The following is a 16,901-nucleotide window of genomic DNA, read 5'->3' as shown; positions in this document are numbered from 1 at the left end:
TTTGAGTACTGTAGGGAAGGTGGAGGATTCAATGGATTTGTTAAAGAGTGTTGCAATGATTGGTGATAGCACTTGTGACACTTTTTTGTATATAAAGGGTGGTAAGGTATTTATATCTCCTGCCTTGTTTTTTAGTGCGTTGATAATAAGGGAGACTTCGTATGGGTTAGTCGGAGCTAGGAACAGTGTGTTCGGGTAGTTGCCGGTGAGGTAGTCATTTGGTGGGGTATCTGAGCTTGGGATTTTATTGGCAAGGTTTTGTCCTATAGTGGAGAAGAAATCATTGAGTCTGTTTGCTGTTTCTGTTGGTGGGAGTTGGGGTTCATCTGATTTTGCTAATTTTATTTCGCTATTTCGTGATATCTTTTTTGTTCCCAGAATTTCTGATAGGGTTTTCCAGGTCTTTTTTATATCACCTCGTAAGTTGGATAATCTGTTCTCATAATACAATTTTTTTGCAAATAGGAGAGAGAAGCTTATGACAGTATTTTAGTCTGACTTGGACCGTTTACAAAGTCACACTATACAGTGGACCCCCGCATAACGATTACCTCCGAATGTGACCAATTATGTAAGTGTATTTATGTAAGTGCGTTTGTATGTGTATGTTTGAGGGTCTGAAATGGACTAATCTACTTCACAATATTTCTTATGGGAACAAATTCGGTCAGTACTGGCACCTGAACATACTTCTGGAGTGAAAAAATATCGTTAACCAGGGGTCCACTGTATATACTGGCTCTTTTGTGTTGTGTGACTTTGTAAATGGTCCAAGTTGGACCGAAATGTTGTCGTAAGCTTCTCTCTCCTATATACAGGTTATTTGTGTATTGTTCCAGTCATGATATTGTGCCTTTTTGTTCTCTTTAATAATATTTGTGTTTATAAATACAGTACTAAAATTCTGTTATCCCTGGTGCAGGCGTCTCACAGCACCCACAGAAATCTGCTCGTGCTTCACATGGTTTTCACTGCATTTCCAGGTTTCACTGGGAATACAGTGGAACCTCAATTTGACAAATCAGTAGGGGGAGTGGGGTGTCCATTAAAGCCAGTGGTCCAGACCCAAAATCTGAGACGTGTCCACAGGGTCCAAGAATTTAAAAAAAAAATTGTTATTTTTCTTATGAAATGGTAATCTTTTTCTGGAGGTAATAAAACAAAAAATATGAAATTTGATGGAAAATTGATGAAATTACGCTCTCGCAAATTTTGATACATCAACGACATTTACACATCGGCGATTTTGCCGACTTTGACTCCCATTTTAGGCCAATTACATTATTCCAGTCGACCAAATTCTTAGCTATTTCGCTAGTATTACTTCTATTTTATCGACTGTTTCAACTACCCAGTAAAGTGATCGGAAATTGGTAATTTGGCCAATTTATCACAAAGTTCAAAATACAGTGGACCTTCGAATTTAGTAGTGCCTTTTCTGTATGCAAAACTATTTTTGTTATCTATAAAATGTATGTTTTGTTAATATTTCCCATAGGAAATAATGTAAATCCAATTAAACCATTCCAGACACCCAAAAATATTAACAAACAATACATTTTATAGATAATAAAAATAGTTTTGCACACTGAAAAGGCACTACTAAATTCGAGGGTCCACTGTATTCCTATTTCAAAATAGGGTCCAGAATAAACAATGCAGGCATTCCTGGCACTAAACTAACACTTTCCTCTATTCATTAATTTGGTTTTCAGGCTTTACAAATGAATTCCATTTTGATTTTATGAATTTTTATTCAAATAAAAAAATGGAAGATTTACTCTTATGCAATATTGTAATAATTGTATAAATTATATCAGCGCATTTGTGAACGCACATAAGACCCATCAGCTGACGTGTATTGGATGAGTGAGGTGATTTGTTTACTCTTGAACATCGGCAAAAATTTAACATTTCTGCTACTTTGAGCTCAGTTTCAAGCCATTTTCAGTACTAAAACAAATCAAAATCTTCTCTATTTCTGTAATATATCTTCCATTCTATCAAATGAGACCAAGAAATCGCAAATACAACTATGAAAAAACATACGAAAAAACACCGCAAAGTCGCTGTTTTAATCCAAAATTACGGTCTCAGTTTTTTTTCTCTCATTATGCACTGTGTGCTGCAGGATTTGTTTTATGTGGTGCACACTTACCACATAGATGTATTCTCTCATATTTAGGCCCAAATTTACCACTCACAGCTCATGAGTGAGCTGAGCTCATGGTGTAGAACTATGGTTTGGACCCTGTAAAGGTTAACAGGATTTTCTCATTAATGAGAAATTGGCTTACCCAGCAGACCACAACAGTGACTGAAAACTCTGGATTTGTCACTTAATCCATTATTTCTGGACTTTGTCTGATTACAGATTTTGTCACTTAAATCCAAAATCCATTGTCCTGATCCATCAGAAAAAAAAAGTTCTACTCTATTGATTTATTTGGATTTTTTCCTTGACATTGATAATAGAAAATGATTGTGAATTTCTATAAAATTCTTTGTTGATTAATGAGTAAGTGTTCCTAAATTTCTGTGAAATTCTTTACCAGTTTTTACTTAGGTTTTCAAGAATTTCATTGAATTCTTTGTTGATTTTTAAATGAGTAAGTCTTCATGAATTTCCATGAAATTCCTCATGAATTTCAGTGAGTTCTTTGCTATTTTTTTACAAAAGTTTTCAATAATGTTTTTACTTTTCAGAGGAAATAACTGCAAGTTTTCGTCGCTTCGGTCCTTTAGTCGTGGATTGGCCGCATAAGGCCGAGAGCAAGTCTTATTTCCCTCCTAAGGGGTATGCTTTTCTTCTGTTTCAGGTAGGTCTGATTGTGGCTTTTGTCTGTAGTTAAAATCATTGATTTTTGCCAATAATGTAGCCATGTGTATTTACACCTGGATACATGTACACACAGTTGCATACATGAGAAATATTGACATGTGTATACATGCCTGCATATATAATTGCATACATGAAAAATGTTGTCATATGCATATATAACTGCACACACATGTATACACAGTAGCATCAGTGGCAGCATCAGTCTTTGCTCCTCTGTTTTTTCAACCACCTGAGGATTCTGTCAACCCACGTAGCACTAATGATGTGGAGACCCAAAACGACATAATTCATCTGCAGAAATTACCTAAGCCACCGAAATGCACCCAAAAGAACCACGCTACCAAGAAGGTTTGTTGTCACCCCACCATTCGCCCCACTGCCAAGCGAAGTTAAGCCTCTCTACATCTGCCTACTACCCATACTCAGCAAGCCACCTGAACCCACTGTCGATGGCCAAGGGTCAGCACAACAGAAGAAAATCCATTAATCAAGCCAGGACTCACAACAACACAGTTATTACCAGTACAGTGTCTCCTCCAAGCAAAAAGGGCACCACCCACACCACCCACTGCAGCCCCCACATCACTCGCCGAACATCAACAAACATGGCCGCCACCCCAAGCAAAGAGGTGAACTCCTTCCTTGGATTCGACAAACTGGAGCTGCAATATCCAGAAATGGTTGCATACATCAAGGCACAAGACCAACAAATTGCCACATTAACTCAAGAAATGCAGGAATTAAGAACAGCAAAACAGCTTACTCACCCAGAAAGTACAACAACTAAAGCTGCCAATAACCAATTCCTTGACAGATTCACTACCCTAGAAGGTAAAAATAACAGCCACACTGAAACTGAGCACACCATCAATATCCTTAGAACAAAGATCACGAGTTGAGCTCCAACTCGCCGACGTCATCAACAACTTCCAAGACCATAATGACCAACAACAGCTCTCTGATGCTGTTGTAGGTAATAGCCACCATCTCCCATCTACAGTAACCCAAGAGACATGCATGAAGACCACTCTACAGCTTATTAAGGACCACCTTTGCCTACACATACCTAGTGATTAAGTAAAAGAGTGCAAACTGATGGGCTACCAAGCAGGAAAAAGAAGTGCTGTTAAAATTCAACACTAACTTGTCAGGGAATAACCTGTTAAAAACATCCTTATCTGTGAAATCCTCGGTATATGTCAATGAGCGCCTTACCAAAACAAGGCAAAACCTCCTTTATCGATTAAGAAAATTACGCCACAACCAAAAAATCCATCAGTGCTTTGTGAGCGACGGTAAAATTGCAGTTAGGAAAGAACCCAGTGGAAAGAGGTACTTAATCTCTACGGAAAATGAACTAAAAAAGTTTCTTAACAAGGCTGGTTTAACTGACACAGAATAAGGTGCAGTTTATACCCACCATCCACAAATACTGTTACGAACCACTATGTAACTGTTATATACTGCCATAAAATTAGTTGCTACATTCTAATATCCTCATACTACTTTTGTTACTTTTATATTTCACTTTTGTATTAAATTACCACTCCACCTCATAGTCTTAATTGTTTTTAATCTCTATATAATCTCTATCATTACCCTTTATTATCACTTCTGCTACTATATATATTTGTAATTTACCATATCATTGCCCTTTTATCACTTCTATTATTTTATACATTTGTAATTTACCATATCATTGCCCTATTTCACCATTTATAATCCTCTTAGTATGTTTTATTACAATTTATTTTTACTTTACGTATTAAAATCCGTGTTGCCAAATATTCCATTTGTAATTTACCATAACATTGCCCTATTTCTTAGTATCTTTTATTACAACTTACTTTTATTTTACTTTTTTAAAATCTGTGTTACAAGATTATTAATATCTGTCATTACCATCTTATTATCATTTTTTTTTTTTTTTTTTTTTATCACACTGGCCGATTCCCACTAAGGCAGGGTGGCCCGAAAAAGAAAAACTTTCACCATCATTCACTCCATCACTGTCTTGCCAGAAGGGTGCTTTACACTACAGTTTTTAAACTGCAACATTAACACCCCTCCTTCAGAGTGCAGGCACTGTACTTCCCATCTCCAGGACTCAAGTCCGGCCTGCCGGTTTCCCTGAACCCCTTCATAAATGTTACTTTGCTCACACTCCAACAGCACGTCAAGTATTAAAAGCCATTTGTCTCCATTCACTCCTATCAAACACGCTCACACATGCCTGCTGGAAGTCCAAGCCCCTCGCACACAAAACCTCCTTTACTCCCTCCCTCCAACCTTTCCTAGGCCGACCCCTACCCCGCCTTCCTTCCACTACAGACTGATACACTCTTGAAGTCACTCTTTCGCTCCATTCTCTCTACATGTCCGAACCACCTCAACAACCCTTCCTCAGCCCTCTGGGCAACAGTTTTGGTAATCCCGCACCTCCTCCTAACTTCCAAACTACGAATTCTCTGCATTATATTCACACCACACATTGCCCTCAGACATGACATCTCCACTGCCTCCAGCCTTCTCCTCGCTGCAACATTCATCACCCATGCTTCACACCCATATAAGAGCGTTGGTGAAACTATACTCTCATACATTCCCCTCTTTGCCTCCAAGGACAAAGTTCTTTGTCTCCACAGATTCCTAAGTGCACCACTCACCCTTTTCCCCTCATCAATTCTATGATTCACCTCATCTTTCATAGACCCATCCGCTGACATGTCCACTCCCAAATATCTGAATACATTCACCTCCTCCATACTCTCTCCCTCCAATCTGATATCCAATCTTTCATCACCTAATCTTTTTGTTATCCTCACAACCTTGCTCTTTCCTGTATTCACTTTTAATTTTCTTCTTTTGCACACCCTACCAAATTCATCCACCAACCTCTGCAACTTCTCTTCAGAATCTCCCAAGAGCACAGTGTCATCAGAAAAGAGCAACTGTGACAACTCCCACTTTATGTGTGATTCTTTATCTTTTAACTCCACGCCTCTTGCCAAGACCCTTGCATTTACTTCTCTTACAACCCCATCTATAAATATATTAAACAACCACGGTGACATCACACATCCTTGTCTGAGGCCTACTTTTACTGGGAAATAATTTCCCTCTTTCCTACATACTCTAACTTGAGCCTCACTATCCTCATAAAAACTCTTCACTGCTTTCAGTAACCTACCTCCTACACCATACACCTGCAACATCTGCCACATTGGCCCCCTATCCACCCTGTCATATGCCTTTTCCAAATCCATAAATGCCACAAAGACCTCTTTAGCCTTATCTAAATACTGTTCACTTATATGTTTCACTGTAAACACCTTGTTCACACACCCCCTACCTTTCCTAAAGCCTCCTTGTTCATCTGCTATCCTATTCTCCATCTTACTCTTAATTCATTCAATAATAACTCTACCATACACTTTACCAGGTATACTCAACAGACTTATCCTTGCTAATCATTGCTAAAATTCATATAGTCTTTAATCTCAAACTGTGTATTTTTATTTTTCTAGTAACTTTTGTAAACAACTTAAGTTAGCTTTAGTGCAATAACAAGTCATAGTCTGGTATTACATTATTTTACCATTTTGGTGTTAATAGTTTTATACTTAGTAAATACTATACTTCATTAATAGCTTAATACATTGTCACACTTAAGTTCATTATGTCTGTTATGTTGTACACACTACATAACCAACATTAACTACACACTTGTCCAACCATCCCCTTAGTACAGATATCATTATTTGAGCTCTATGTACTATAAATAATATAAATAATTACTGTTTAACCTAAATGCTGAATGATCAAATAGATCCAGATCTAAATCCATATAATCTAACTCCCAATCAAAATTTAATGGAAAGTAACTGCCTGTATTACACAGCATCACAAGCCAGCACTGTTCTAAGTAATGCCAGATATATTACAGTTCTCAATTACAATATTAGGTCCCTAAGTAGACACTATGATGACTTCCTTGCATTCCTTGAGTCCCTAAAGACAACCTTCTCCTGTATTATTCTCACTGAAACCTGGCTTAAACAGGACACAATATTTATATACCAACTACCGGGATACACAGCAATCCACAACTGCAGACCATACCAAGTTGGGGGTGGTATTGCCATCTATTACTCCAATGAGCTATCATGTTGTAACACCACTTGCTATAGTGATGAATATGGAGAATACATTTTTGCAAATTTTACTACAAAAAAACTCAAGATTCCTATGACGATCGGTGCCATTAACCGGATGCCTCATACGAACATCCAAAATTTTAGCGCTAAATTAAAGACACTAATCATGAACAACCAAATGAACAAGCATCACCTTCTCCTAGCCGAAGACTTTAACAGACAACCGACCAGTAACAGATTTCATCAACAATATGAACAACACACTACTCATACCAACTATAACAAAACCAACCAGATAAGTGCTACCATAATTGACCATATATGGACTAATATACTAGCCCCCTTTAAATCAGGGATAATCACAGACATTACTACTGACCACTACCCCACCTTCCTCTTAACAAACATTGGTAAACAACCTCTGGAATACAACAAGGTCTCTTTTAGGCTCCATGATGAGGCCTCAATAAGTAACTTCACAACAGAGCTAGGTATGATTGACTGGTCTACAGAATTCTCCGAGGCTAATGGTATCGATGATTGGATAGACATATTTCTAAACAGACTAATTATTTAGACTATATAACAAACATTGTCCCATAAAAATGAAAGAGATTATGAATAAATGGCTAGGTTGCCCATGGCTAACCAGCAACATACTAAGACCCATTGACAAGAAACATCAGTATGAAAAACAATATAGAGAGAGCTTAATAACCAGAGTTGTTGTCAAACAATACACATCCGTTCTCACCAACCTAATAAGAAAGGCTAAGTAATTGTACTACTTCTGTAGATTCACTGAAACAAGAAGAGATATAAAAAAGACCTGGAAGACACACTCTCATATTCTAGGCACCACAAACTTAAAAAAAACATGGGATATTGTCCTAACTAAATCGAATGAAGCCCAACAACAGCCTATTGATGCAGTTAACAAGATAAATGACTTTTTTTTTCAATTATAGGATCAAATCTCACCAGTAAAATCCCAGGTACCAATGCCCGAGCAAGTGATTACTTACAATAATGGAGGAACTTGAGCCAGATTTCCTGATTTACTTTTAAGTGATTTAAAATTGCAGTGACTTCTGTGGGCTCAGTTGGTGCAAGATAAGTGGAGGTTGGGAAATTCCCATCCTCCACTTATCTTGCACCAACCGAGCCCACAGAAGTCACTGCGATTATTGAATCACTTAAAAGTAAATCAGGAAGTCTGGCTCAAGTTCCTCCATTATTGTACAAACGAGCAGCTCATGTTCTCTCACCTGCTATTTCATTACTCTTTAACAAATCACTAGAAACCAGTACTTTCTGGCACTACTCAAGATAGCCAGGGTTACACCAATGCACAAAAGTGGTGACCCCACAGATGTAAACAACGACAGGCCAATTTCAAACTTACCATTGCTATCCAAAATCTTCGAGAAACTTATACACAAGAGATTATATTCCTTTATAACAGTGCAAAGCATCCTCAACCCCTGCCAATTTGGCTTCAGAAAATAAAGCACAAACAACACAATTGTAAAAATACAAGACCTGCTTTACACTGCACTTGAAAAAAATGAATTTCCACTTGGACTCTTTATCAACCTATGGAAAGGATTTGATACAGTAAACCACAGCATCCTACTCCACAAACTTGAGCATTATGGCATAAGAGGCCACGCACTTACATATTTCAAATCCTACCTAACAAACAGGCAGCAATACATCTCTGTTAAGGATACAGCTTCATCAGTAAGACCACTGGATACTGGAGCACCACAGGGAAGTGTCCTTAGTCCCCTGCTCTTCCTATTATACATCAATGATCTACCCACTGTTTCACAACATGATACAACATATGTCATCTCCCACCCTAATCTTGCCTCACTTATCACTATTGTTAACGAAGAACTAATAAAAATATTGACCTGGATGACTGCTAATAAACTTATACTTAATATTGACAAAATCTTCTACATTCTGTTTGGGAACAGAACAGGTGCTGGCCAGCTGAACATAACTATTGACAACATTCCTATTGTTAGACATAATGAGGGCATATTCCTGGGCCTGCACCTTGACAGCAACCTGAAATTCGACACCCATATCCAGCAAATAATAAAAAAAGTATCCAAAACAGTGGGGATTCTCTCCAAGATACATTACTATGTGCCACAATCAGTCCTGCTCACACTTTACTATTCACTCGTCTATCCCTACCTCACCTATGCTATTTGTGCCTGGGGATCAACAGCAGCAACTCACCTAAAGCCAATAATAACCCAATAGAAAGCTACAGTAAGAATTATCACTCAATTCAATGCAAGACAACACACACACCCACTCTTCAAAGACCTAAACTGTACAGAACATTCACACCTACTATTGTGTAATCTACATTTACATAACCATAAACTCTAATTTTAACCTGGAACTCAAACAATTTCTTGATAGTTGCAACAGGACCCATAGACACAACACCAGACACAAAAATCTCCATGACATTCCCCTTGTCCGGCTAAACCTATACAAAAATTTGATGTACATAAAAAGGCCTAGAATCAAAACTACTGTTAAAAAAATCTTATCTCCCTAACACACCCCATCATCAGCTAACCAAATGAAAGCCACCCAGTTCTCTCTTTTGTATCATGAACACATCCAAAACAATATAGACTTATTGTTATCTGTAATTCCCCCATAATTTCCACCTACACCCACCCAAAGGACTATAAACATACAATTCTTAATACAGTGGACCTTTGGTTTTTGTTGATCTTAGTTATCGCCGATTTTGGTTTTGGCCGACTTTTTTTTGTAAATTTTGGCTTTAGTTTTCGTCGATTACCTTAGTTTCGTCGATCATATGGAACCTGTGCAGTCCCCAGCGAGCAGACAAAGCTGCCTCCCGCATGCATTCTCAGCCAGTGTAGTGTTGTTTCTCGGTTAGTGAACATATCCTGCCAGGTCATATGAAACATTTCATAATAATCCATTGTTTTTGCCACTTGTTTATCGTGTGTGGAGAAAATTGTGGCCAGATTGTGTCCAAAAGAAGGATTTTGAAAGGTTTGAGGCTGACCCTGTCAACCCTACACCTGTTGAGCAATCATTTGTGGCATTGGGGAATTCCATGAGGTTGGATGTGAATTTGGAGGATGTGGAAGAGTTGGTGGAGGACCACAATGAAGAGCTAACCACTGATGAGCTGCAAGAGCTTCATCTGCAACAGCAACAGACCACAGCTGAGGAAATTGCTTTAGAGGAGATGGAAGAGAGATGGAAGAAGATGGAAGAAGGAGATTTATGCAATGTGGAGGACTAAAGTGCAGTCATTTGTAGAGCAACATTACCCTGAGAAAGCTGTTGTAATCTGTGCTGGTGACTTTTACAATGACAATGCCATGTCCCATTTTAGGCAAATCTTAAAGAAATGCCAGAAACAGACCTATCTGGACAGATATTTTGTGTGACAGGGGTCCAGTGACTCTCAAGCTGGTCCTAGTGACAGTAAAAGACAAAGGAGGGAAGTGATCCCAGATAAGGACTTGGTACCTGGAGTCCTTATGGAGGGGGATTCCCCTTCCAGACAATAATCTATCTTCCCTCTCCCTTCCTCCCTGCTTTCCTTCCATCAACAACAGCCTTCAAAAAAGGTAAGTGTCATGTTTAATGTTCATTTTTTTGTGCATGTAAATGTATATTTAAGGTAAAAAATATTTTTTTGTTGATACTTCTGGGTGTCTAGAACGGATTAATTCCATTTACATTATTTCTTATGGGGAAAATGGTTTTGGTTTTGGCCGATGGCTCTGGAACGGATTAAACACGAAACCAAGGGTCCACTGTATAGCTATTGCCTATTAAATCTTAAGTTAATTGTAAGTTTGCTAAGATACTCCTCCGGTATGGCTTTAATAGAAACAATGTATCATGCCAAGAAAAATCAAATCCCATTACTAAATCTGCCATTTGTACTAATATTAAATGATTTGACTACCTAACTATTTTATACCTAATTATGTATGTACCTAACCGAGAATGTATCTAATTAAGTACCTAATAATATGGTCAAATGTACGGCTGAAATATGACCTATATCAAAATAGCGTAAGAATTAGTATTAGTCTGCCTGAAGTGCCTAGACAGGATAGTAGCCATCTTTGTATTTAAAATCTTATAACATGTAAACCACACATTGTGAGCTTTACAAGGAAATAAATATTTGTATTGTATTGTATTGCAAAAAGGATTTGGGAGTTCTAGTTAGCAGTAATATAAAATAAAGACAACAGTGAATAGTGTTCGCAATAAAGCAAACAGAATCCTTGGCTTCATATCAAGGAGCATAAATAACAGGAGTCCTCAGGTTGTTCTTCAACTCTGTATATCCTTTGTTAGGCCTTATTTAGATTATGCTGCACAGTTCTGGTCACCGTATTACAGAATGGATATAAATGCTCTGGAAAACGTACAAAGGAAGATTATATCGATAAAGTTAATCCCATTTATCAAAAATCTTCCCTGTGAGGATAGACTGAGGGTCCTGAATCTAGAAAGGCGTAGAATTAGGGGGTGATGTGTTTGAGGTGTATAAATGGAAAACGGGAATAAATAAATAAAAATATCTAAGCAGGACAGGACTCGCAGCAATGGTTTAAAGTTGGAAAAAATTAAAGATTCAAGAAGGATATAGGAAAGCACTGGTTTGGTAATAGAATTGTGGATGAGTGGAACAAACTCCCGAGTACCATCATAGAAGCTAAGACATTGTGTAGTTTTAAAAATAGGTTAGATAAATACATGAGTGGGTGTGGGTGGATGTGAGTTTGACCTGACTAGCTTGTGCTAATACGTCTCATGCCGTGCCCCTTCCTTAAGTGGATGTGACCTGACCTGACTAGGTGGGTCATTGGTTTAAGCCAGGAGGTGATTTGGACCTGCCTTGCATGGGCCAGTAGGCCTGCTGCAGTGTTCCTTCTTTCTTATGTTCCTAAATTTACCCCATGAAACCTTGGAAAAAGTGTGTTAACCATTTTTAGACGGTTGAGGGCTGTTACAGCACCAGGGGCGCTCCATGTTGTGGCCATCATTTGAGAGATTGCTGACATACTTGATTGATGACCACTATAAGATACAGTGGACCTTCAGTTATCGGCCATTCTGGATATCGGCCAACTTGGTTATTGCCCATTTTTTTGGCCGAAATTTTATTCCGGTTATCGGCCGTGTTGGATGCGTCCACCCGCCAGCTGCTCGAGTGTTCATTAGTCAGTCTGGCTGTGTCTCTGAGCAAGTGAGAAAACTTCTGCTCATTCATCCAAACATTTTGCTATAATCCATTGTTTTTTGTGGTTATTGATTGAGTGCAACTGCGAAATAAGTAACCATGGGCCCAAAGAAAGTTCCTAGTAAAGTTCCTTCGGTAAAGAAAGTGAGAAACATGATGGAATTTAAGAAAGTTGTTAAAGTATGAGAGTGAAGGAGGAAGAGATAGGAGAGAATGTGCCTTCTTCAGTGATTTGGCGATTCTATGATATGTACGATACTAAAGCAGCAGGAGTCAATAAAGGCTATAGTGGCAGCCAGCGATAAAGTGTAGCAAGTAAGTTAAGCAATTAAGCGATAGAAAAAGGACGACACGAAACTGACTCCTCCAATGTTTTTGGAGGTAAATAGGGCCACTGACAATATATGCTGCCCTGAGTATCTTCTACCAACCTAAACCAATGCCAGCATCTCCTCCAAGGTAAGTGTAAATATTTCTTATTTATAAAGTGTAAATATTTCTTATTTATAAATTAAAGTGTAAATATTTCTTATTTATAAATTAAAGTGTAAATATTTCTTATTTATAAATTATGTACACTGTGTGAATAGCAGTGTGGCCTCTGCTGCTGCCTCCACTACCACTAATATGTTCGCCTTATGCTCTCAGTGGCCTTTATAAACCCAACAACAACACCACCACCACTCAACATACGTAATGACATACGTTATTCATTTTAGAGTATATACAGTGGACCCCCGGTTAACGATATTTTTTCACTCCAGAAGTATGTTCAGGTGCCAGTACTGACCGAATTTGTTCCCATAAGGAATATTGTGAAGTAGATTAGTCCATTTCAGACCCCCAAACATACACGTACAAACGCACTTACATAAATACACTTACATAATTGGTCGCATTCGGAGGTGATCATTATGCGGGGGTCCACTGTATCATGTTTCTTTGTTATTAATATTGTTTATAATGTCAGATGAATTGTGATAGATAAATAAGCTGTAGAGTTGATAATAGTGTCATATTTAAGCATTTTGTCCTGTCTCCAAACAATAAACTCTCCTTACTCTCTGCTCCTCGCTGTTTTGCATACACCAACAAGACTCTTCAATAAAGGTAAAAGTGATTTAAATGTTCATTTATCCATTTCATTAGTCATTTTATTTAATTCTCATTGTTTTGTGTATGTAAAACTATAGTTAATCTTTAAAAAATGTATTTTTGGGTGTCTGAAACGGATTAATTAATTGGATTTACATTAATTCTTACGGGAAATATTATTTCAGTTTTCAGCCATTTCAGTTTTAGGCCGACTTTCTGGAATGGATTATGGCTGATAACCAAGGGTCCACTGTATGTAGTTTAGTGTACAGGAGGGTCAGTTTTTATGGCTGTTAGGGTCCCGACTTCTGCTAAGCAGAAATCACCGGTGAGCGGAAAAGAGCAGTTTTCTTAATATTAAATGCATCTAAATGTCTGATAACATGTTTACAATATCATATATTACGTGCTCAGTACAGATAGGCATAAAAAAAGATACAAAAGTAAAATAAGTACAGACTACATACTACAACACACTTACCTTAAAATATGGCACCAGATACCCGTCCTTTATGCAACTATTGCAGGGAAAGGCAGTAAAAGCACCGAATTTAATGAACTACAAAAACATGGAATACCAAATGAGGTAGTGTATAAGTGGGGCCCTCCTGTACTTGTGTAGAATTATATTGAGGCTGATCTCTCAACTTTATGATTGCCACTTTTTTTTTTAATAAGTAATTAACCATAATAAAAGAATTCTGGATATCCTCCCATTCCTTGGATCAAACCTAATTATAATACTTCCCATTTTGTAGGTGTATGACCCTAACAGATTTAGCACTTACAAATCTTTGTCAATATTTATTATGAACATTTACACTAAGGGGCTTGATACCTCTGGTCTTCTTTACTTTCTTTATTAGTGTATTAATGGAGATTATTTTTATTACAGGATGAGAGTAGTGTGCAACAATTAATTGATGCCTGCATTCAGGATGATGATAAACTGTACCTGTGTGTTTCATCGCCGACTATTAAAGATAAACCGGTTCAGATCCGACCCTGGCGACTCTCCGATGCTGATTTTGTCCTTGACGCCTCGCTTCCCTTAGACCCTCGCAAGACAGTGTTCGTTGGAGGTGTACCCAGGCCTCTTAAAGCTGGTACGTTATATAATACAGTACAATAATATTTTTTTCTCTGCAGTATACAAAATGTAGTTTATCTAGGCCTCTTAAAGCTGGTACGTTATATAATACAATGCAATGTTAATTCTTTTCTGCAGTATACAAAATGTAGTTTAGCTAGGCCTCTTTAAGCTGTTATACAATAATATTTCTTCTCTGCAGTATACAAAATATAGTTTACTTAGGCCTTTTAAAGCTGGTATGTTAAACTACAATATTATTTCTTTTCTGCAGTATAAAAAATGTAGTTTTTTTTTTTATTAACACATCGGCCGTCTCCCACCAAGGCAGACAGACATGTAATAAAATATTGTTATGAGCAAAAGAATGCCACTAGCATGCATTGCATTTTGGGTACTAATACTAATGCTGACAGACTAGTTAAGAACTAGACATAGGTTGAAAATTAGACACATGTGCAACATCTGGGTATCTTTATTGTAGATGTTTTGCCATCCAGTGGTTTTATCAGTACAAATTCTAGGACATAACTTGAAGACAGTAGAACTATATACAAAAGATGGAGTTGGTGTGAAGAGCACTATAGTTGTAGAGATTCTGGAGCACAGCTAAGGAGTCTGGCGCTTATATAGGCATCAGTGGATAGGGACGGGTAGCAGACGAAGACATAGTCACTGGAAGTAGGTCATACCCAAGGGATGGGTTAGTGGTAGTAGTAGTTGCAGTAGCCCTGAAGAAGGTTATGTAGATGTCCTCCGAACCAAGACTCCATGATGTTGCAGTGTCTGACAAGTTGTACATGAACGGTATACAATACCGACAAGATGAAAATTAGACACATGTGCAACATCTGGGTATCTCTATCTCCACAGACTCCTCAGTGCTCCAAATACTGATGAAGACAACACTTAGTGCTCCATATACTGAGCACTGAGGAGTCTGTGGAGGCAAAGAACGTTATCCATGAGGTAACCATGACAGAACTATATACAAAACATGAAGTAATCAGTCCCTGAGAGACTGATTACTTCATCTTTTGTATATAGTTCTGTCTTCAAGTTATGTCCTAGAATCTGTATTGATAAAGCCACTGGATGGTGAAATGTCTATAATAAAGATACCCAGATGTTGCATGTGCCTAATTTTCATTTTGTCGGTATTGTATACCATTCATGTAGACATAGGTTATTGAGTAGGAGTTTTTTTAAATGTACAAAAAGTGAGATAAGTAAGTGAACAATAGTATATTTTTAGTTATGCAGTAATACAAAAAAAAGAGTTTTTTTTTTATTGTACTTCAGGTTGCTGAATGAGACACATGTGCAATATTTGGGTATCTTTATTGTTAAAATATTTCATCTGCACAGTAGGCATCTTCAGTCAGATACAAGCAGTTGCAACACTGGAGACAGTAGAGGTAGTTTGATATGATCAATCTATCACCTTTGGTCAGTCACTCAAGACTAAGGGTGATGGACTGATCATGTCAAAGCTGCTACTAAATGTTGTATTCATCAGTATTTGACTGAGGAAGTCTGTTGTACACATGAAGCATTTTGTCAATAAAGATACCCAAGTGTTGCACATGTATCTTATTCATCAAGTTGTCAGTATTATATAAGATCATTAATAATGAAAGATTGAATATCAGATTGGAGGGAGGAAGTGAATGTATTCGGATATTTGGGAGTGGACTTATCAGCAGATGGGTCTATGAAAGACAAGGTGAATCATAGAACTGATGAGAGGAAAAAGGTGAGTGGAGCACTGAGGAGTCTGTGGAGACAAAGAACATTATCCATGACAGCAAAGAGGGTGATATATGAGAGTATAGTGGTATGGGTATGAAGCATGGGTAGTGAATGTTGCAACAAGGAGAAGGCTGGAGGCAGTGGAGATGTCATGTCTGAGAGCAATGTATGGTGTGAATATAATGCAGTGAATCCGTAGCTTGGAGATTGGAAGAAGGTGCGGGGTTTCTGAAAGTATTATCCAAAGGGCTGAAGAGGGGTTGTTAAGGTGGTTTGAACATTTAGAGAGGATGGAATGAAATAGAATGACTTGGAGGGCATATAAATCTGTAGTGGAAGGAAGGTGGGGTAGGGATCATCCTAGGAAAGGTTGGAGGGAGGAGGTAAAGGAGGTTTTGTGTGTGAGGGGCTTGGACTTCAAGCACCCTACCTTGGTGGGAAACAACTAATGTGTTAATAAAAAAATTAAAATGTACTCTGTGTGTCGATGAATAACCAATAAAAGTGTAATAAACACTTGAAAATGCTCAATAATAGCCCACATCTTTGTACAGTAGGGTCCCACTTATACAGCAGGTTAGGTTCCAGGCTACCGCCGGAAAGTGGACATCGCTGGAAAGCAGAATGCCATTTTTTCCACTTATAAATACATATAAATGCCAGATAACAGGTTGGCCATCACTA

The 16,901-nt window shown here is 37.9% G+C and overlaps 1 protein-coding gene across 1 annotated transcript in view; it reads left to right on the top strand.

The window, feature by feature from the left end:
- The window catches only part of orb2, a gene marked incomplete at its 5' end in the record, with an annotated part of 48,134 nt that overhangs the window by 13,765 nt on the left and 17,468 nt on the right, over nt 1-16,901 (top strand). The window contains 2 exon segments of the mRNA XM_053780912.2: nt 2,707-2,819; nt 14,271-14,481. Coding sequence (XP_053636887.2) covers nt 2,707-2,819; nt 14,271-14,481 — 324 coding nt within the window.

Source organism: Cherax quadricarinatus, chromosome 75, assembly GCF_038502225.1.
Source record: "Cherax quadricarinatus isolate ZL_2023a chromosome 75, ASM3850222v1, whole genome shotgun sequence".
Classification (NCBI taxonomy): Eukaryota; Metazoa; Arthropoda; class Malacostraca; order Decapoda; family Parastacidae; genus Cherax; species Cherax quadricarinatus.
The sequence above is the reverse complement of the archived record's forward strand: the minus strand, read 5'-3'. Positions and strand labels throughout refer to the sequence as shown.